This window comes from Neopsephotus bourkii, unplaced genomic scaffold (genome assembly GCF_033783945.1).
Source record: "Neopsephotus bourkii isolate Nb327-2 ecotype Australia unplaced genomic scaffold, CSIRO-AGI_Nbou_v1 NB_1021, whole genome shotgun sequence".
Taxonomy (NCBI): Eukaryota; Metazoa; Chordata; class Aves; order Psittaciformes; family Psittacidae; genus Neopsephotus; species Neopsephotus bourkii.
The window spans coordinates 301961-323639 of NW_026901510.1; the positions used below are offsets into that span (position 1 = coordinate 301961).

At 44.3% G+C, this 21679-nt stretch overlaps 2 protein-coding genes across 2 annotated transcripts in view; both read left to right on the forward strand.

Annotated features, from left to right (window-relative positions):
• The window catches only part of LOC133215974 (synembryn-A-like), a 305748-nt gene extending 300780 nt beyond the window's left edge, over window positions 1–4968 (forward strand). Inside the window, exon 10 of the mRNA XM_061360358.1 lies at window positions 4954–4968. The gene's annotated coding sequence lies outside the window, so the exon portion shown is untranslated. The remainder of the gene's footprint in view (window positions 1–4953) is intronic.
• The window catches only part of EGFLAM (EGF like, fibronectin type III and laminin G domains), an 89496-nt gene that overhangs the window by 34855 nt on the left and 32962 nt on the right, over window positions 1–21679 (forward strand). The window contains exons 7-12 of the mRNA XM_061360359.1: window positions 48–214; window positions 9961–10076; window positions 10314–10650; window positions 13101–13201; window positions 19391–19491; window positions 20525–20669. Coding sequence (XP_061216343.1) covers window positions 48–214; window positions 9961–10076; window positions 10314–10650; window positions 13101–13201; window positions 19391–19491; window positions 20525–20669 — 967 coding nt within the window. The remainder of the gene's footprint in view (window positions 1–47; window positions 215–9960; window positions 10077–10313; window positions 10651–13100; window positions 13202–19390; window positions 19492–20524; window positions 20670–21679) is intronic.

A 21679-nucleotide genomic window follows, 5' to 3' on the forward strand; every position in this document is an offset into this window, starting at 1 on the left:
TATATAGCTTTAATTATTTATGATCTTGGCTTTGTTTGACCCTGAAGGCCAGATCTTGACAGCAATTGGACGGTAATAAGAGAGCAGATCCAGATGGAGTCCATGGTTCTCAAAGGACTTCTCCCAAACACCAAGTATCAGTTTGCTGTCCGAGCAGCAAACTCCTATGGATCCAGCCCTGCCAGTGCACCGAGTGACATCATCCGAACGTTCAGTGAGTAGAACCACCTTTTTGTAATTCAAACCATGTAAAAATAAAGTATTATCTGCAAATGAAGTGTGTCAGACTGCTGATGGAAAGAATTGTTTTCCAAGCACAGGCACCTCGAGTCTGATACCTCTTAGTCCTGTCCGTGGAGCTTGAAGCATCCTGTGAAAGTCAAGCCGTTAGCAAAGAGATGAAAAGCACCCAGCAGAAGCGCCCTCATGGTGTTGCTGTGCTGGTCATTGTGAGATATTTTTGAATCTCTACTTACTGGCTTTTTCTGCTGGCTTCATGCAGAACTGATAAGTGAATATCATGGGAAAAAATGAGAGAGACAAGTCTACTGTTAATCTTTTTTTTTCTCCAGTTCTTTGGAACTGAACCTCACGTATTACATTCGTAATTTATACAACTCTGAAAGTCCAAGATAAATCTACACTGTTTACTGAGGAGTAAGGCTCTTAAACTATTAAGCACAGTCATGAAAATAATGATATAGAGAAGAAAGCATTCTTTTTTGGTCAGAAACTGCATAGCAAAAATATTAAATGAAAATGCATTCAAGCATACTTGAGTAATCACAGACTGTTAACTATTACATTTACATTTGTGGAGCAATGTAGACTATGAACACTGCAATAATGTGTAGGCCTTGAGCACATCTGCTAATGGCCTTCCTTGGGGTGTAATACTCTAGTGAGTCTGTGGGCTGACTTTGAGGTGCTGTTGCTCCTCATCACCCCCAAAGTCTTAGCGGTATGTGAGAATACCAACCAAGCCACATTGAGAAGCGTACAAATTGTATATCTTGTACAAAGTGTCATAAAGAGAGTCAATGCAGGAAGCAAAGCCAAGGCTGTCAGGCTGTAGGGACTAACCATATCCAAAATTTGCCAAGCTTTTTGTTGAGTTAAAAAGGTCTCAGTACTTTTTAGTTCCAGTTTTGAAAGTATTTCTAGGGGACAGAATACCATGCAAGAAAATACCTGGATATCATTTTGGCAGATTAATGAACTATAAAAAAGAAGAATAAAACTGACTTTATTTCTTCTCACCTGTATGCTCAATTGCAAATAATGTTTAATTAACTGGTAGAAAATGAGCAGCTGATATTCAGGTAATACTGTGAGCTCTGCAAGAAGAATTTGCATGCAGCAGAAATGTGCACCACTTCTTTAGTGGCATAATGATTGATGTAACCCACTAAGGATTTATTTCTAAATTTTCTCTACGTTAGAATCACTTGTTTTCATTGCCTTTTATACATCAGTTTCCATTCTTTTTCCTCCTCTGTCATCACCTCAATCCCTTGAGCAGTTTGCAGGAAGTTTGTCAAGGCTGCTGAACTAAGTTTAACTTCTGAAGTAAATGTTTGGGAGAACACAAAGGAACAGCAATACGCTGGGGTTCCTTGGCCCTTGGATCCTCAAGGATCAGCTCCTGCTGCCTCAGGCACACTTCTGTGCTCCTCAGTATCCTGTTTATCTTTGGATGTGAGTGGCTGCATTCTTTGGTCGAAAAGATCAAGTGTTTAGCTTTGTTATAAGGGTGGAGTAGTATTCTTGCTGTGCTTATTACTGCGGTACTCTAAGAAATGCATTAGGAAACTGGCTGTTCTGCAAAGACCTGTTGAGAGGGCTCTAAAACATGGGTTTCTGTCAGTAAAGCTTGGAATCAAATTTGTTCCTGCTGTATGCAAACACTGATTTCTGGAGAGGTTCACAGGGGCATGAGCTTGATTCTGTGTGCCTGGATCAAATCTGAAAGTGAATGTATTATGCATATTGCACTGCTTTCTGAGGAGGCTCAGAAACTCTGCCAGTCCATGGCAGGCACATGGGTGCTGCTGAGAGGTTGGTCTCCCTGCACCAAGGGGCTGGCAGTGCCTGGGGGAGACCCTCATGAGTGGGCAAAGCTCCTAGAGCCTGGCGCCATGTCATGTCCATGACGTGCTCCAGCCGTGCATCAGGTCTTTTGTACTTAGGGCTACTTTGGCAAATGCCGGGCTTTTGAGCAAATACGAATGTGGTTCCTTTGCCAGTCTGCTCTTAAATCCAGGATGGATTTCGGAAATAGGCTTAAAAGCTATATATAGCCACTGTGCATGAAAGCCTGTGTTATCTTGTCGGTACTTGCCTTCACAACAACCAGATTTTTGTAGAACAAGGAGTGGTGTTCAAAGACGAGAGAATACCTTTAAAAATAAGTTCTGTGGCTATCTGGAAGCAGCAGTGTAACTCAGTGTAGCAGCCCTCACGTGACTTTAGCTGTCATGTCTGTGTAAGAAACTGTTTTAAATGTTAACCAGATACACAAGTATGTTGTGCATTACTAGAAAAGCTAACTTCCGTTGTGAAAAAATGTTCCTCATTAGTGCCATGCGTAGCCTAAATACTCACTTTTCCCCAATATGCTAAAAAAAAAAAAAAAAAAAAAAGCCTGTGAAGAGTGATCTAAACTGTTGACAAGTTTCACTGAACATCTATGTTAAGCTTAAGGGCAACAAAGTAAAATTCTCTTCAAGTTCACATGATGTATCTGCATCTTCCCTCTTCAAGTATCCAAAAACCTAATAGTTACCTTCTTTGGCCTAGTTAATCATTCATTTGATTTCTCAGATACAGAAATAGGTGGACTTGATGTCTTCTAGGCCCTGTGCTTTTCAGCTGTCGCTGCAGGAGGGCATGTGCCTTCCAGGCATCTGCCAGGCACCTGACAGTCCTCTGGAGATGTCTCAGGTACCATAATGCATCTCAAATGGCACCAGATGAGTGACTCTCCTAAAGAGCCTGCAGATACCTCTTACTCACCTGTTGCTGCTGGAAGGGTGTCAGACAGTTGACATCTCTGAAACAAACATCTTTGCTCTTCAGGGTGCACATTGTAGGAATTAGTATCTTCAGTATTACTACACTTCCTCCTCCATGGAGTGCAACATGCCACAGATATTTGATGCTATTTTCTGACTGTGTATTCCTCAGAGATACCTGAAATATCTTAGGAAGCTGAAAGAAGTTCACATGATATCTGGGTCCTTTGCATTGCACTGAGGCCGTGTGGCACCAAGGTCCGTAATGGTTTTGAATTCTAAAATTCTATCACTTTATGCTTGTATATTCTGATTTTTATGCTCATTTTGAAATGATTACTGCTTTTCTGGCTTATTTGAAGTGAAGAACAAATTCCCAGCATTACATCAAAGGCACTGGACCTTCAGGTTCCATATTGCATTGCACATCTCTTCTCTGCAGTCTGAGACAGAGATGAGTCCTGCAGATACTGAATCCAGGATACTTAGGGATGTTTTCTGCTGGAGTTTATCTCATTCTCACATGTAGCTCTCGCAGTTTGGTTTTAAAAGCTGTCTGGCTTTGCCTTACTCTTGATTTCATTTTCAGCCCCACAGAGGAAACCATTGTCTTTGTTCACTAAAATGGTCCTCTGAAGGGTTGCTGACAGTATCACCTAATGTGACAGACCTCCCAGTTTCCTTGCAATTAGAACACGTGGCCTTGATTATAAGCAGTTACCCCTTACCTAGTAAAAAAAGGCATGCTTGGTTTATTGCTCCATTTTCAGGGAGGAAGGAGAGGGCAGGTTTCCCCATGGGCTCTCATTTATTTGTGATTTGGCTTGCTTTTTTTTTTTTTCCCTAAAGGGAAATGATGTAATAAATATTTTTGGTTGCTTTTCTTAGTTACAGATGCAGGTTGTGGGTGTTTCACTTATGCGGTTGCTGGGGTTTTGCTTCATTAAACTTTCAATGTTTCATGGACAACTTACTTGAAAACAAAAGACTGCACAGGTCCGGTTTAGTAACAACAAAATAAACTGTCCCAAAGAATCAAACAAACAAAGTGTCATCACCTGCATTGCTTAAATAACCTTCTTCTCCTAGGGAAACAGATGGGGTTTGCACTGTGCCTGGAAGGTCACCAGACCTCAGCTTTGCCAAACCAACAGAGGAAGTGTCTTCTGTTAAAAATACCATCCTGCCTGTTTCCACAATAAATTGAAAGAAAGGGCTGCCTTAATAGGGGTACATCCTTTCCTCTGGTCCTGGCTGTCACCGCCAGGCTAATACCAGGCAAGGCACCCTGCACGGCACTTGAATGCGTTAGCTGAGACTCAGTCACAGGAAAATGGAAGTCCCTCAGGCCCAAACCTTTATATAAATGATGGTGATGTGTCCTGGAGATAGCAAATGGAGAAGGTTTTCCTAAGAACTGTTTTCACAGGTCTCCAAAGGCTTTACAAAAACAGTGTATTTATAGGGACAGGGACAGAAAACAAGAGATAGGCCAAGTGATGTGCAGTGCCTCACTGTAAGTCACTGACAAGAATAAAATTCAGATTAAAATGTGTTTTGGATTCAGACCTGTGAGGGTTCTGCATGAAGGTGGTCAGTCTGCTAACACTTCCATTGAGTCTGCCTGTGTTGCCTATGTCTCCTTGTCAGTATGCTCATGGCTTTCTGTTTGTTTTGAGAAAGATTTCTTTGGTAGAACTTAATCCCTGATTGTTTGGACAGGATCTGCCTAAAGTGCATGACCCCCCACAGGTTTTCCAATTAATTATAAAACAGGATTATAGGTCCTGGTAGAGGGTCTTAAACAGGCTTCATCTCCTTGTACACTGCAGTAGTGATTTAATGAAATATAGCTTGCGTATAATCTCTGTAGTCATTGTTTCAGTATTTGCAGAGTACCACTTTACTTAATTGTCCCTGGTTTACCACCCATTGTAAGACATATCCAGGGCTGCATCAAGAGGACTGTGACCAGCAGGTTGAAGGAGGTGATCCTGCCCCTCCACTCTGCTCTCATGAGACCTCACTTGGAGTATTGTGAGCAGTTCTGGTGTCCTCAACATAAAAAGGACATGGATCTGTTGGAACAATCCAGAGGAGGGCCACGATGATGATCAGGGGCTGGAGCACCTCCTATATGAAGACAGGCTGAGAAAGTTGGGGCTGTGCAGCCTGGAGAAGAGAAGGCTGCATGGTGACCTCATAGCAGCCTTCCAGTATCTGAAGGGGACCTATAGGGATGCTGGGGATGGACTATTCACTGGGGACTGTAGTGATAGGACAAGGGGTAATTTGTTAAAACCTAAACAGGGGAAGTTTAAATTGGATATAAGGAAGATGTTTTTTACCGTAAGGGTGGTGAGGCACTGGAATGGGTTGCCCAGGGAAGTTGTGAATGCTCCATCCCTGATGGTGTTCAAGGCCAGGTTGGACAGAGCCTTGGGTGACATGGTTTAGTGTGAGGTGTCCCTGCCCATGACAGGGGGGTTGGAACTTGATGATCTTAAGGTCCTTTCCAACCCTAACTATTCTATGATTCTATGAGCGCTCCACTAAAACAATGCAGTGCTCTTAATAGATGGGCTTGTGTGGGGGTTTCTCTGCAAAATGTCCTGTTAGCTTCTCTGCTTTCTGTTTGTTTTGTAGTTTTATTGTGTCATGTCACATGTGACTATCCTGTTACATCCAGTGAGCCAGCACCAAGTGTAGGAAAGAGCAAGGCAACTGAAAAGCTTATGGGCTGTTAGATTATATTATCTATGTGTGTACTCATCTGTATAAATTCAGGTATGGTTAGAAGAGAGTACATCTCCATGCTTCGCTGATTCTGCGTGCATTATGTTACCAAGACTGCTCACAGATCAGCAGGTAAAGTAATGCAGCATGTGCTGGCTGAAACTCAGGTAGAGGCAGGGGGGAGCAAAAGCAGGGATCTGAGGCTGTGCTATAGACCTATGGATGAAAGAAGACCTTCTGAAGTTACACTTTTCCTGGTGATGCCAAAATTATGTCCTGAAGGTCTTTGAAGAAGGTTCTCAAAGCAGTCATAATAAACCATACCTTCTTTGTTCTCTCCAGGCTGTAAAAGTTCACTAAGGTAGAAGGAATCTTTGCCTCATTTAAAACAGTGGGTACATTTCATCTACCAAGGTCATCTGTTGGAAAAGCATGGAACATTTTGGTCTGCTAGATGAAAGAAGCACACCTTTGGCTTGAGGAACTGCCCATCTCTCCCAAGCTACCAGGTGTCGTTGCATGCTGGTGTTTATTGATGTAGTTTAGTGGTAACTCCACTCAAATCGGGAGAGCTGCACTTCTGTAAAACTGACATGGCATTAAAATCGTGTCTCTATATGTATGTATCTGAATGTGCATTTCAGACTAAGATTTTCCTACATGTGAATATAAAGTTACTTCATTCTCTGTATTGCTCCATTCCTGCAATCCTTATTAAACCTAAATCCCATTAAGCAGGTAGAAAGTTTGCTTGAGAAGAAAAAAATATATGGCAGAATTTGGACTACAACAGATATTTATTTTTTAGCTTATGACTTCTAAATTAGAAACTGGAATTTGCGTGTCACAGCTTGTTTAATACAGATTGGAGTGTTTTCCCTGACACATGATTTGTGTTTCTTCCTTTCTTTTTCCAAACTTTATGGATTCTGTTACTTTTAGGTAAACTACAGTTTCATCCACTAGAAGTACTGAATTAGTTCTAAAATAGTTTCAGACACACAATATAAAGGCAATAAGTAATATTACAGACCTGACTTAAAAGCAACAGTATTCCAGTGAGCTGAAAATGGCTGCATCTGGTGGCAAAGCCTGGCTGAGTTAGTGCTGGGGTGTGCTTCCTTCATGTAATTTTTGTTATACTGCAAGTCGTATTTGTCATATTTGTGTTTCAGGTAGAGCACACTGAAATTCTGTAATAGAAATGCACATCATATAAAATCACTGTTGCCAAAGAATGAGATTCTGATGGAGTGATGATTGGAAAAAGCTAACCTTGTAGGTGGACTAGATGATCCTGTAGATCCTTCTATTCTGCTCTACTCTGCTCTGCTCTACTCTACTCTTTGTACCTGGAGTAAAATTATCCTGTGGTGGTGATTAACCTGAGTGACTATACAAGCGAATACTAGGAATATGAGATTTTGTCCATATTTTGATATTATTCCATATGGTGGAATTAATTCAAATGAATGCAGGATCATGACCAGTGAGACAAGGGGGAGGACAAAATTACAAAATGAAATTTATAAACCTTTAGAATCAGTTTTAAGTAGTGTTAAGTTTGATGGCTTTGTAACAGTAGCAATGGAAAATTACTGAGGTGCATGATACACAGGAAAAAAAAAATAGACTACAGCTAGAGAGCATACAGAGAATTCTTGTACAAGATAAATCATTATAGTTGACATAGCTTTAAGAAAAACAGTCTAGAAGAACAGGACACAGGGATATGGAGTATCCGGGAACTGCAGGTGTCCAGGATGGGCTACAGTTAAACTAACTGGTAAGTATGAGGATAGGAGAATTATTATGTCTCTGGTGCTAACGAACCAATTAAGCTGGTATGAGCATCTACTGTGCGTGCTTCAAAGGCTGCCAGAAGTGATGAAGATTGTTGGAAGAAGTAAATGACCCTCAGAGACCACCACCACAATTCTGTACGCATGTGGGGAACTTTCTGGAAAGTGATGTAATCCATATGTAGCCTCATGAATATGTATGCATGCCCAGGGACTATAAAAGGATGGCTTGTGTAGCAATACAGGGACACCCATTAGGAGGAGCTATCCCTCGTGTCTCCCAGCGCTGCAATAAAGAATACCTGCTTGTCAGCTTGAAAACTTTGTTGGCAAGTTTGTTCCTGGAGTTTTCTCCGAATCACCAGTTCATAAATGTGCCCTTTTTGTCAGTAGTAATCCTTTGCCTGTGCATTCAGTCACTAGCAGAAATAATCTGCATGTAGGTTTTCCAGTTGGCCTCATCTCATTACCAGTTGTAAAGCTACGAGCTCTCTGCTTAGCTCAGTTGATAGAACTCTGTGCTGAATACTTCTGTTTAACATTCAGTTAAACTGCATTATTTACAGATGATTAGGTATAAATGTTAGAGGGAAAGGCTTATACGCTTTCTCTTCTGGTCTAGCATGCTGCTTTAGTTGCAAGTGTGTATGCCTCATTACCTCTACTCACTTGACTCTGATTTTTCTATATGATAATCTAACATGTAAATCCATTGATAAGTAACTCCTACAAATCGTATTGCAGGCAGCCAGTTAGCCAGCCAGTGCACATGTGTATGTGGTGCACATATGCTTGATTCCGTAACTGTCTGCAAGGATTTCTGAGTTGCAGTCATGGCAAGGAAGCAAAAGTACACAAAGATTTAGACAAGTGCTTTCCTGCCTGAACCAGGTCAGTGAGTTTTTCCTTTATTCTCCACTGAGTTAAAAGATGGCTGCCCCTGGCTAGACTGGCTCAAATGGCTCAGCAGCACTGTACCCACAGTGCTCCCTGTGAAAGTCTGATGAGCCTCCTTAGCTTCATCACTCACTGGCTCCATTGGGTTGTTCAGTGGTGGTAGTTAAGCTCTCACTACCATCAAGTGGCATTTTCTGGGTTGTCATATCTCCTTTCCGTGGACAGCCACTGCCCAGCAAGACTGTGTCTCTGAATGTTGTAATATGAAGGACACACTGATTTATGAGAAAACACAGGCAGCTTGTGGTTGCTAAAATAAACACACACACGTGATCAGCTTATACAGGGGCTTAGTAAAGCAAGGGTTACCCATGCTGGTGTTAAGTGATTGCAAAATATTTTATGGAAAAAGCAAATGTGCAAATTCTGTTGTTTTAATGGTCATCAAATGTTTGTCTATTCTTACTCATGCTAAAATGACACAACGATAATGATGCTGTTATCTATATTACCTTTCTTCATTACTTTTGATTTAATAGCTGAAAAGCATAAACCACTGTTTACACGGAAATTGCTATGTGAAGTGCAGAAAAGCACAGGTATTTTCTGTGAGGACCCTCTTACTGTATAAACTGCCTGTTTCCAACCTAGTGTCCTTCACATCACAGTTAAGTGCTGTAGGGAGAGGCAGAACAGATTATGCATGAAAAATGCATGATATCTGTGCATGTTTCTTTTTTCTAGGTACAAAATTGTTTTAGAAAATAGCCTAAAAAGGCTAGGATTAGGATGCTAATTTCAGGAGCATAAGGAATATGCTCCTGTCTGAGTCCTAAGAAGAGTATGTCAGTAAAGCCCTACCTAGATGCATCTTTACTGCTGTTCTAGTTATTTGGTAACCAACAGGTCAGGTATGAGACTGTGTATTTATAAAAGGGAAAAGTCAGATCTGAAAACTCTGATTTTGCATAAAGGCCTTTGTCCCTTTCCTGCTACTAGTCTCAAATTTATGCTAATTTAAATAAAATTAATGTGGCTGCCCTGTCCCTGGCAGCGTTCAAGGCCAGGTTGGATGGGGCTTTGAGCAACCTCCTGTAGTGGAAGGTATCCCTGCCTGTGGCAGGGGGCTTGGAACTAGATTACCTTTAAGGTCCCTACCAAACCAATCTGTGATTCTGTGAAGAACAATTCAGTTACTAAAGTGTTGTCCACACCAAAAAAGTTGAGCCATTGTCCTGGAAGAATGATGGATAAAAGTCAGTTTGGAGTAGGAAAAAAACAGTTTTGCCTGCTTAATTTGTTTAGTCACTTAGAAAATGACTAAATGAGGGTCTTCACTTTAAGTTGCACGTATATCACTAGGACATCATCTCCCGTTTCAGGCTGACATTTGCATTTTCTGTAGAGTTCATCCACATATTTCCATGTGGCAAATGAGAAGGTGATAAGATCTGACTTCCTGTAAAGAGAAAAAAATACATGAACTGAATATGCCAGTCATGTCTTTTTAGGCTCTGAGGAACTAGGAAGTGGAAGCTATGGGCATCGATATATCACAGATACAGTGACTGGTGATGATGATGGATTTGAAATCGATGACTCCGACTATGACATTTACATAGAAGAGGTAAATTTCAAGATTTCACTTCTTATTCGTCTTTTCTTCATAGTCTTGATATTTCAAGTGTCTGGTCTTGTCAGGAAGTTCAATGTGATATTATGTGCTCAGATATAATAATATTTCTTTTTCTTAAATGAGGATAAATTTATTGCCTTGGCTCTGTATCTTGAAAGTTATTAATTTAATTTCCATGTAGTAGTATTTTAGTTGTTACTGAATTTGTGCTTCTTTATTTCCTTTCAGCTCAGACCCCTTCCTGCCATTAAGGGGGGCAACAGAAAATTTCTAGTTGAAACTAAGGTCACACCAGGGTCTAGTTCCAGGCTCCTGTCACGGGTCCTTACAACTACTTCTGAACCCAGTACTTCCATTCCCACCACCACATGGTCCTCAACCACAGCAAGGGTGACTACAGCTCGGGCTTCAAGAAGGGGAAGCACATATTCTGCTGCGCGCCTCTTTGATCTGTCCTGCGATGAGGCCATCTGTTCTGCAGACAGCTTTTGCATCAACGATTATGACCGGGGTGGCTCACGCTGCCACTGCAACTTGGGAAAAGGCGGAGAGACATGTGCGGAAGGTAGGTTTCTGTGTGCCCAATGCTGCTGGCTTCCCCTTGTCCAGCGCGAGGATCAGCTTCGCAATGAACCAGCCAAAGTCTGCTTTGGGAATAGATGGCTAGGCTTAATTCCTGAGGACAGCAGGAGCTTCCACATCCAGTTTAGACATCCTCAGGTGAAAGAAGTTATTTTTTAATAAATGTGAATGCAGAACCTCTGTGAGTGTGCACAGGGAGGTTCATCTTCCTTCTCCAACCTAGGTGTGGGAGGGTGTTGGAGCCAGATATATTGGTAGGCACCCAGGTCTAACAGGATCCAGCCATGGCATCCAGAGCTTCCAGCAGGGACATTCAACCCCCCTTTGACCCTTGCCTTTTTCCTGCAGCTGAAGCCTTAAATCACCTGCATTTACAGTGTGGTTAGTTGGATGATGCTGATTCTGCAGCAGGGGTGTGACACAGAGCCCCAGTTGTAAAACCAGTTCCAGAGAAGGCTTTCTTCATGGTCTGTAGGCCACAAGTGCTGGAGTGGTAGCCTCAGCACCCATATCAGTCAGCCCTGGGCAAGAGAGGAACAAAATCACCTCCCCAGTTCAGAAATCATGACCAGTCAGGATTTACCATGTGTCTTCTCACCGCTCTGCAGGGCGGTTGAGCTGGGGTAAGAGCTTGCTGAGCTGAAAGACACCATTCTTCTTCTCCTTCCCTTGCCACCTTCTCTCCCTCTGCAGACCTAACCTCACCCTTTTGCTGGGTCTGATGTTGAGCTGATAACCTGAGGAGCCAGTGCAGCTCACTTACCAGGCCATGGGTAGATAGTTTTTTCCCCACCTGGAGTTACCTTTCTTCTGGTTTGGTGACCAAGGGGTCAGATGAATGCTAGAGCTTGTGCAGAGAAAGTGTTCTGTGGCTTCTAGTGGCGCTGTCCTACCAGCTGAGAAAGAGCTGATCCATCCATCCCCATGCTGATTTATCTACCAAGAGCCTGACACACAGCAGAGGGTCGGAGACACATTTCTTCTGCAGGCTTGTGTTAGACATTTGTGGTGCACAGCGCTGCGTGCTGGAGATACAGACACTGAAGGTGTTTGATCTCCTCCTGGTGCTAGAGCAAAGAGGGCTCATTCTGAAAACAATCTGTTGTGACTCAGTCACATGGAAGAGCTGCAGATGTGATTTTTGGCCTTGATCAAGTATGAATAGTCAACTATTTATTTGAACTGACATAACTATATACAACTTGTAGAACGGATTTGTTAATGTCAGTCCAAAACCACCATTTTTCACAAGGGAGTGTGTTATTCCTTGGTAAACAGTAGCACCATGTACAATATTTCTGTGTCTTGAATTCTCTGATGCAGCCAATATTGTTAAATAGTATATTAATCTGAATGAAAACAGACTTTTCTTTACACAGCTGCACGGTGCTCTTGTCCAATGAGTTCTGCTTGTGATGCGGGCATGAGTTAGTTGCTGTCTCCTGCGGTTGCATTCAGGTTTATAACACCAAATTGTCTTCAGCTTAAAATGGTTGCACTGCAAACAAAAACACTGAGAGAGCTGAGAAAGCCAGATCCAAGTCTGCAATAAAAACACACTCAGTATTCAATTAGCAAAAAGGAATAGGACTCCTCAACCTTCCTTCCTCATTAGACATAGATCCATTGCAAACTGAAAAAAACCAAACAATTAAGGTCTGAAACTATGTCTGTCCTCAGGGCTTCTTAGGAAAATGAGCTGCAAACATAACAGTAAGACATATCGCTGATTTTCTGTGCTGAAGCCAGGGTGGGACTCTAACATAAGACAAGAAAGGATTGATAACTCCAGCTGACAAGAGCAATATGAAGTGCCACTGTTGCAGCCAGGGATGGAGAGCTGCCTGCGGGGATTCTTCTCCCTATCACTGCCTTTAGATTCTGTCCTGAGCTGACTTGAGGGAAGTGCTGGAAGCTGCTTGGCTCTTATAAGTCATCCAGGGATTCTGCAGATGTTGAGCACAGCAGCTATGGAGCAGCAGTGACTAATGTGGTTTAAAGTCTGGACACATTTCCCACATATGTTTTTATAATCTTGCAGAATAGGAAATTACTTTGTTTTCTCTTTGCTAAACGAATTCTTAAAAGGAGATAAATATGAAGTTGATGGGTTCAGTCTTCCATAACAAGGATGAAATCTAGAGAAATTTCCACTGCATTCACAGCGCTTGAACTGTTGAGTGCTATTTGGCCCTCAGGATTCTGCATCTTTCCAAGTTCACCAGGTCCTTGGGAATGAAGGAATTACTTGTGAAAGGTGGTGGGAGGACAAGGCAATAGGTTAACTGATTGCTGACTGCTGCAGACAAATGGTTGTGTCTGGAGGAACTCTGCTTTCTGTTTTCACCTGATGTTGTTTAGTGCTAAATATGTATATTGATTTCTATGTGGGAGAAGACTGCTAAGTAACATGCTTCTGTCTTTGCTTTTCAGATATTACTATCCAGTATCCTCAGTTTTCTGGATACTCATATATCACCTTTGAACCACTGAAAAACTCCTATCAGACATTTCAAATTACCCTTGAATTCAGGGTAAGTTTAAGCAATCCCAAGCTCACATAGGAGCTTTATTTTTTATTTGCTTGTTCTATCGACAACGGAACAATAACTTAGCGTTAGTATAGCTGAATTGGTAATTGTGGTGAACCAATACATCATTTTAATCTCTAGATATCTTGCTTCACCTTCAGTGAATGCAAATGAAGTTGGTAAACTGAGCTAAAATATTTGGATTTATTATTCATAGGCAGTGTATGAGAGAATCCCTGGGACTAGAAAGTATTGCAGGCTAGCAGCAATGTACATTGGCAAGGTTATAGCCATGTGAATGAGCTGTAGCCTGAAGTACACCTGGAACTTTTGTGAATTACAGTTTAGAGGTGGCATGTAGTATCTTTGCATTGTGCAGTTCTGGTGTCCTCAACATGAAAAGGACATGGAACTGTTGGAACAAGTCCAGAGGAGGACCATGAGGGTGATTCGGGGACTGGAGCACCTCCTGTATGAAGACAGGCTGAGAAAGTTGGGTCTGTTCAGCCTGGAGAAGAGAAGGCTGCGTGGAGACCTCATAGCAGCCTTCCAGTTTTTGAAGGGGGCTATAGGGATGCTGGGGAGGGACTCTTCATTAGGGACTGTAGCGATAGGACAAGGGGTAATGGGTTAAAACTTAAACAGGGGAAGTTTAGATTGGATATAAGGAAGAAGTTCTTTAAGGGTTGTGAGGCACTGGAGTGGATTGCCCAGGGAAGCTGTGAATGCTCCATCCCTGGCAGTGTTCAAGGCCTGGTTGGACAGAGCCTTGGGTGACATGGTTTAGTGTGCGGTGTCCCTGCCCATGACAGGGGGGTTGGAACTTGATGATCTTAAGATCCTTTCCAACCCTAACTATTCTATGATTCTGTGATTTAAGAAAATGTGATCTTGTTGTACTGAGGAAAATACTGCCCTATATCCAGAGTTCCTTTCCTACTTTGCAGGATTTAAGTAGGCATTATTTTCCACCTCTGAAGTTTGGGACACCAGCTATTAATACCTGCAAGATACCGGACTCCTTAAACTACCTGTCTGAAGTGGTGGGGTACGTCCCACGGTGATTTGTGTTAATGCTGTCTGTGTATTATGGACGGAGCTGGTAGGGCTGCCTGCAGGGAGGGTGGCTGAGCTCTTGAATGCTCTCCCGCTTCCATGTAAAGCAGACTTGCCAGACTCACAGCCTAAGTATGAGACCATCACTAGAGCAGCAGTAGTCTGTTGCCTCACATGGTGATCTAACACACATGGCAATTTCACAGTATCACAGTATCACAGTATGTTAGAGATTGGAAGGGACCTCAAAAGATCATCTAGTCCAATCCCCCTGCCGGAGCAGGAACACCTAGATAAGGTTACACAGGAACGTGTCCAGGCGGGTTTTGAATGTCTCCAGAGGAGACTCCACAACCTCCCTGGGCAGCCTGTTCCAGTGTTCTGTCACCCTCACTGAGAAGAAGTTTCTTCTCAAGTTTAAGTGGAACCTCTTGTGTTCCAGTTTGTACCCATTGCCCCTTGTCCTATCACTGTTTGCCACTGAGAAGAGCCTGGCTCCATCCTCGTGACACTCCCCCTTTATATATTTATATACACTAATAAGGTCACCCCTCAATCTCCTCTTCTCCAAACTGTAGAGACCCAGCTCCCTCAGTCTTTCCTCATAAGGGAGATGCTCCACTCCCTTAATCATCTTAGTTGCCCTGCGCTGGACTCTCTCCAGCAGGTCCCTGTCCTTCTTAAACTGAGGGGCCCAGAACTGGACACAATATTCCAGATGCGGTCTCACCAGGGCAGAGTAGAGGGGAAGGAGGACCTCTCTCGACCTACTAACCACCCCCCTTCTAATACACCCCAGGATGCCATTGGCCTTCTTGGCCACAAGGGCACAGTGTCGGCTCATGGTCACCCTGTCGTCCAGTAGAACCCCCAGGTCCCTCTCCCCTACACTGCTCTCTAACAGGTCGTTCCCCAACCTATACTGGAACCTGGGGTTGTTCCTGCCCAGATGCAGGACTCTACACTTTCCCTTGTTATATTTCATCAAGTTATTCCCTGCCCAACTCTCCAGCCTGTCCAGGTCTCGCTGGATGGCAGCACAGCCTTCTGGCGTGTTGGCCACCCCTCCCAGCTTAGTGTCATCAGCAAACTTGCTGATAGTACACTCAATTCCCTCATCTAAATCGTTGATGAATATATTAAATAATACTGGTCCCAGTACCGACCCTTGAGGCACTCCACTGGATACAGGCCTCCAACTAGACTCCGCCCCATAGACTACAACTCTCTGGCTTCTCTCCTTCAGCCAGTTCACAGTCCACCTCACTACCCGATCATCCAGACCACACTTCCTCAATTTAGCTGCGAGGATGCTGTGGGAGACTGTGTCAAACGCTTTGCTGAAGTCAAGGTAGACCACATCCACCGCTCTGCCATCATCCATCCACTGTGTTATTTCCTCATAAAAGGCTACGAGGTTGGTCAAGCATGACTTCCCCTTGGTGAAGCCATGTTGACTGCCCCTCATAACCCTCTTATCCTTGATATGCCTTAAGATGGCACCAAGGATAAGGTGTTCCATCACTTTCCCAGGAATGGAGGTGAGGCTAACCGGTCTATAGTTACCCGGGTCCTCCTTCTTGCCCTTTTTGAAGACGGGAGTGACATTTGCTTTCCTCCAGTCCTCAGGCACCTCTCCTGTTTCCCAAGACTTGGTAAAGATGATGGAGAGTGGTCTAGCAATGACCTCTGCCAGTTCCATCAGCACCCGCGGGTGCATCCCATCTGGACCCATGGATTTCTGGATGTCCAGGTTGCTCAACTGGTCTCTAACCCATTCCTCATCGACTAAGGCAAACCGCTCCGTTGACCTGACTTCATCTGAGGTCTCAGCGGTACAGGGCTCTTCAGGACTGCCTCCGGCAGAGTAGACAGAGACAAAGAAGGCATTCAGTAATTCTGCCATCTCTGTATCTTCTGTCACCAGTGCACCCGTCCCATTCGTCAGCGGGCCTACATTGCCTCTGGTGTTAGTTTTATCTGCCATGTATTTGAAAAAGCTCTTTCTGCTGTCCTTGACCCCTCTCACCAGCTTTAATTCCAAGGAGGCCTTAGTCATCCTAGCTGCTTTCCTACATCCTCTAGCAGCAGCCTTATATTCCTCCAGAGTGGCCAGCCCTTCCTTCCATGACCTGTAAACTCTTCTCTTCCACTTGAGCGTACTCAGCAATTCCCTATTTAGCCACGCAGGTCTCCTGACCCTCTTCCTTGACTTCCTGCATGTTGGGATGCTCTGATCTTGAGCTCGGAAAAAGCAGTCCTTGAACGTCAATCAACTACCTTGGGCCCCTTTACCTTCAAGCAGCCTAGTCCATGGAATTTCCCCTAGCAATTGCTTGAAGAGGCCAAAGTTTGCCCTGCTAAAGTCCAGGGTTGTGATTCTACTTGATATTCTACTGGCCCTACCACACAAGATCCTGAATTCCACCATCTCGTGGTCGCTGCAACCAAGGCAGCCCTCAACCTTCACTCCTTCAACCAGACCCTCCTTGTTAGTGAGGATGAGATCCAGCAGCGCACCTCTCCTGGTTGGCTCATCCACCATTTGCATGAGGAAGTTATCATCTATACACTGGAGGAATCTCCTGGACTGTGGCTGGGTTGCTGAGTAGTCCTTCCAGCAAACATCAGGGAAGTTAAAATCCCCCACAACGACCACGGGCTGTGACTGTGAGGCCGCTCTCAGCTGCCTGTAGAAGGCCTCGTCAACTTCCTCACCCTGATCCGGTGGCCTGTAACAGACCCCCACAACAGTATCGCCCCTGCCAGCCTGCCCCTTAATTCTCACCCACAGACTCTCGACTCGCTCATCATCTGTCCCCGGACAGAACTCAATGCATTGTAGCTGCTCTCGCACATAAAGAGCAACCCCACCACCCCGCCTGGCTGGCCTGTCTTTCCTGAAAAGGACATAGCCCTCCATGACTATATTCCAGTCATGTGAGCTGTCCCACCACGTCTCTGTAATTGCCACCAGGTCATAATCTCCTGACTTAACACAGGTTTCTAGCTCCTCCTGCTTATTTCCCATGCTGTGCGCATTGGTGTACAGACATTTCAGGGAGCGAGCCGAGCACACCGATTTCACCCTAGGATTACAGGAGGCCTCCCAGTCTTCATCAATTCCGGAGCGCTGTCCCACTGAGGCAAGCCCAGCTACAACCCCATCCCCCTTCGAATCTAGTTTAAAGCTCTCCAAATGAGCCCTGCTAATTCTTGCCCCAGCATCCTTTTGCCTCTGTGTGATAAACCTTTCCCACATGCCATTGTCCAGACTGGTGCCCTATAAAACCAGCCGTTATCAAAGAATCCAAAGCCCTGCCTGCAGCACCAGCCTCGAAGCCAATCGTTTATGGACTGAATTTTCCCATTCAGTCCCACATCATCAATAGAAGATGGAAGGAGTGAAGAGAAGATCACTTGAGCCCCAGAGTCTTTCACCATCCGCCCCAAGGCCCTGTAGTCTTTCTTCATCCCCCTCAGACTGCGGGAAGCAGCTTCCCCCTCACCCGTCTGGAAGACCAGCAGTGGGTAGTAGTCTGTCTGGTGCACCAGGTTGGGGAGCGCCCTGGTGATATCCCTGATCCGGGCTCCAGGCAGACTACACACTTCCCTATGATGAGGGTCAACTCTGCATATCGGGCCCTCTGTTCCTTTCAGAATGGAATCACCTACTACAATGACCCTTCTTTCTTTCTTATCAGAGGCAGTCTTGAGGTGCGAAGTCGACCGCTTTTTCCTATGTGGCCTTGTAGGTGGGCCTTGCACCACATCCTCACCTACCTCTCCTTCAAGATCCAGGGCCTCAAACCTATTACGGAGGGACACCTGGGGAAGCGGGGCAGGAAGGGAGGAGGGCTGCCCACGACGCCGAACCGGAACTCGCTTCCAACCCTCCTCATCTTTTTGGTCCCCTACCTCTGGGCGACAGCTACAGGGCAGGGGCTGTCTCAGGCCATCCCCCTCTGTCTGAGAGGGCAGGGGGTCCATCCTCTTTTGGGGGGTATCTCCCTGGAGCCGCTCCAACCGGTCAGCCAGGGAGTTACTCCACCAGTCGATCTCCCTTTCACACTCCCTGATGCTCCTCAGTGTCTCAACCTCCTCCTTAAGTTCAGCCACCAAGCTAAGCAGATCTTCTACCTGCTCACACCTCACACAGGTGGAATGCTGTCCTCCCTCCCCCGGCAGTAGCAGGCTCTGGCACTCCCTGCATCCAGAGACCTGAACAGCCACGGTTAGGGCCGGGGTCTCTGTCTGAGTTGCTACAGTCCTCTTACTGCTAGCTCTCTTTCTGGAGACGACCATATTGGTCAGCAAAACGACCTACCTGTTCTTCCCTTCACCTGGTGGGCAGCGACACGTCGCTGCCCTCTCAAAGGCTCTTTCAAGTCAAGGGGCAGGGGAGTGGTCGCCGTTCACCATGGGAACGCCCCCCGCCATGTCAGCCGCTGTCTCGCAAGGGCTGCTGGGACTTCGGGAATCAGGAAACGTCAGGAAATGTCGGGAAATGTCGGGAACCGCGATGCCTCTCCGCTATCCCCTCTGATTTTCCGAATCTCGGTAGAAGCTCGCGGTCGCTGTAGCGTGCCGGCTGCGGCTCTAGCTGGGCTAGCTCCAATCAGTTTGTCAGCTTAAAATGAAGGATGGCTGCAAAAAAGCCACTCTGTCACCTGCTATGCACATATGGAGAAATGGTGCTTGCACAGGTTGTTTGTCTTGAAAAGTGTCAGGCTCACTGAACATGTGAAGCAAGGTATATGTATTTATGTGAAGTAAATCTGATGTGTTTACACTTAACAGGCATCCTAGGACACCCTTGCTACACTTTGTGCTCAAGGGTATCATATGGGAGATGTCTGACAGCCTTTAATGCTTTCAGGCTTCTTTTCAGGTCTGATAGTACCATACTGTAAACAGAAGTTCTTAAACCAGTTTAAGCATTAAGGAAACGTTTTTCTAGGTTCTTCAAATGCTGGATTCAAAGTTGATAAAAAAAAAAATCTGATTCTGCAAGTTAAAAACTCCATCTGAAAAATTATGTGCCTTTTCTGGAGAAAAGTCTTCCAGTGCTGCTTGCATTTTTCTGTTATTGTGAGGCTTAGACTTTGACTTTTCATGTTGATGCAATGATTGCAGGCTGAATCAGAAGATGGCTTGCTGCTGTACTGTGGAGAAAATGAACATGGTCGTGGTGATTTTATGTCATTGGCAATCATCCGACGTAGCATCCAGTTCAGGTAAAACTCCTGCTCTGTCCTCAATCTGATGTAAAAGAGAAGGGCCCATTGCTGCCTCCTGTGAGTGCTATATGTAATCAATATCTTCCACGTCTTTGACTTTTGTCCCATGCAGTGCACAAAATGGATGGTGCTACCTCATTTAACAGTTCTTCAATATTTTTTTCTCTCATATTCTTTAGAGGACACGTGCTCTGTTGAATTCTTTTCACTCAGACCTTGGTGTAAAGGCAAAATTTTTTTCAAGGCATTAGTCAGGGGCACTGTGCTGAACCCAGGACACTATGTTATCAGAAATGCCAGTGAGCCACTGTGTTTGCTAAGCTGATGCTATATGGAGCTGTGCACAGTCAGTGTTTTTTGTTTCACAGCAAAATAATCTGCAGGAAATGTAGCAAAAGAAGGGATTTAATGCCAGCAAAGGGCCTGGAACTTCATCTTGCATCCCTTGTTTAGAAGAGAGTTGCAAGTTTTTAAAATGAAGCATGTGAAAGAATATTGAGGATCTCCTTGGGAGGTTGAGCCCTTTGAAAATGGGGAATAACAAAGCAAGTGATGTGCCTTAATTGTGTTTCTACTCACCTGCACTGAATGGCAATTGATAAAGTGGTACCTCCTGGAGGTCTCCTTGTTAATCAGTCCTGAGTTTCATATTGAATTATAGCGTTATTAATGTAGCATTGCCTTTTACCAGGGAGCTAGAAAAATTCCCAAGAGAAATTGCTCATAGCAGAAACTCAGACTGTAATACCCCCTGTCTTGAAACAGGTTTCACCTGCTGGCAAGCTTAGCAATGCACTTGGTACAGCCAGAGAATGCAGCATTTGCTGCATGGGAGAGAGGCAGATAATGAAGCTTGAAAGTTAGAACAGATCATATATAGACCTGGTATCTATTTTTTATGTGGTCTGCAACATGCAACACAAAGCAGAAAGGTTCCCAGGAATGAAGAGAATGTTTGAAACCTAAACATAACTCAATTGTGTGGCTAATGTGTGATTGTCACCTTTCCCTCTCTGTCTCACACTCCCAGGTTCAACTGTGGCACTGGAGTTGCAGTCATAACGAGTGAAAACAAAATCAAGCTGGGGAACTGGCACAGTGTCACATTGTTCAGAGATGGGACAAATGGCTGGCTCAGGATGGACAACGATGCTTCAGTGACGGGAAAATCTCAGGTAGGCAGACCTGCACCTGCAGATCGACCTTGGGCTCTCTCAAGATTATGTTGACATTTTTCTTTGCCAGCAGAAGTCTGATCAGATTTTTAAGGTACATATTTATTTATCAGTTTTTGGGACATTTAGTGAACCAGGATCAGTGTACAGATCACTCTTTCACATGCTTAGTCTAGAAATCGCATTGATAAATATCCCACTGCTGAATCCCATCACAGTTTTCTTGTTGTCCTCCATGTTTGCTCTTCCACCCTTCTGCTACACTTTGTTAGCCTCAGATACAAGCTCCAGTTAAAAAGTTTGCCAGGTTTTACAGCTGCTGTTCCTGATTACTTTCTCTTTCAAGCCTCCCAGAGCTGCTTTGCTTCCTGAGAGAAAAAAAAAATAGATGCATATGTTTATATATTTATGTATAATATGCGTATGGCCACACAAGGTTTGTATACAGAAGTGTAATTACATGTGCACCATGGACATAGACGTAAGCACAGTAATGGAGATATGAATTCTGTGCTGATATATGTTAAAACCCACAATTTCATATGAGGCTGCCAGGATAAAATATAATAGAGGAAGATGTCTTGACTTGCCCACCTGTTGGCAGGCCAGAAAATGGAACTGAAATTAAGGCACTGAAAAAAAGACAGTTTCAAATCGTTTCAGATGTTTTTCCTTTTCCCTTTGATAGCCACTATTAGCATGCTATCCTTGACCCTGAAAAAGTCAAACATCTTATTACTTTGCACTTACTTACACTGAAGGGAAGACAAAATGCCATGCATTGAATTGTCATCAGCTGGAAATGACAGAAGAAAGGATTTCAGTGTCTGTCACATATTGTGGTGTGTTACCAGTGTGATGAGGCCAGGCAAAGGGCAAGTGTGAGATACATCCAGTAGAGACTAAAGCTATTGCGTGGCACTTTGGTAAGAAGGCTTCTGGCTGTGCAGGACTATGAACACCCATAGCCAAGAAAGATGAAGTCAAAGAAAAAAAGGTGAAGTCAAAGA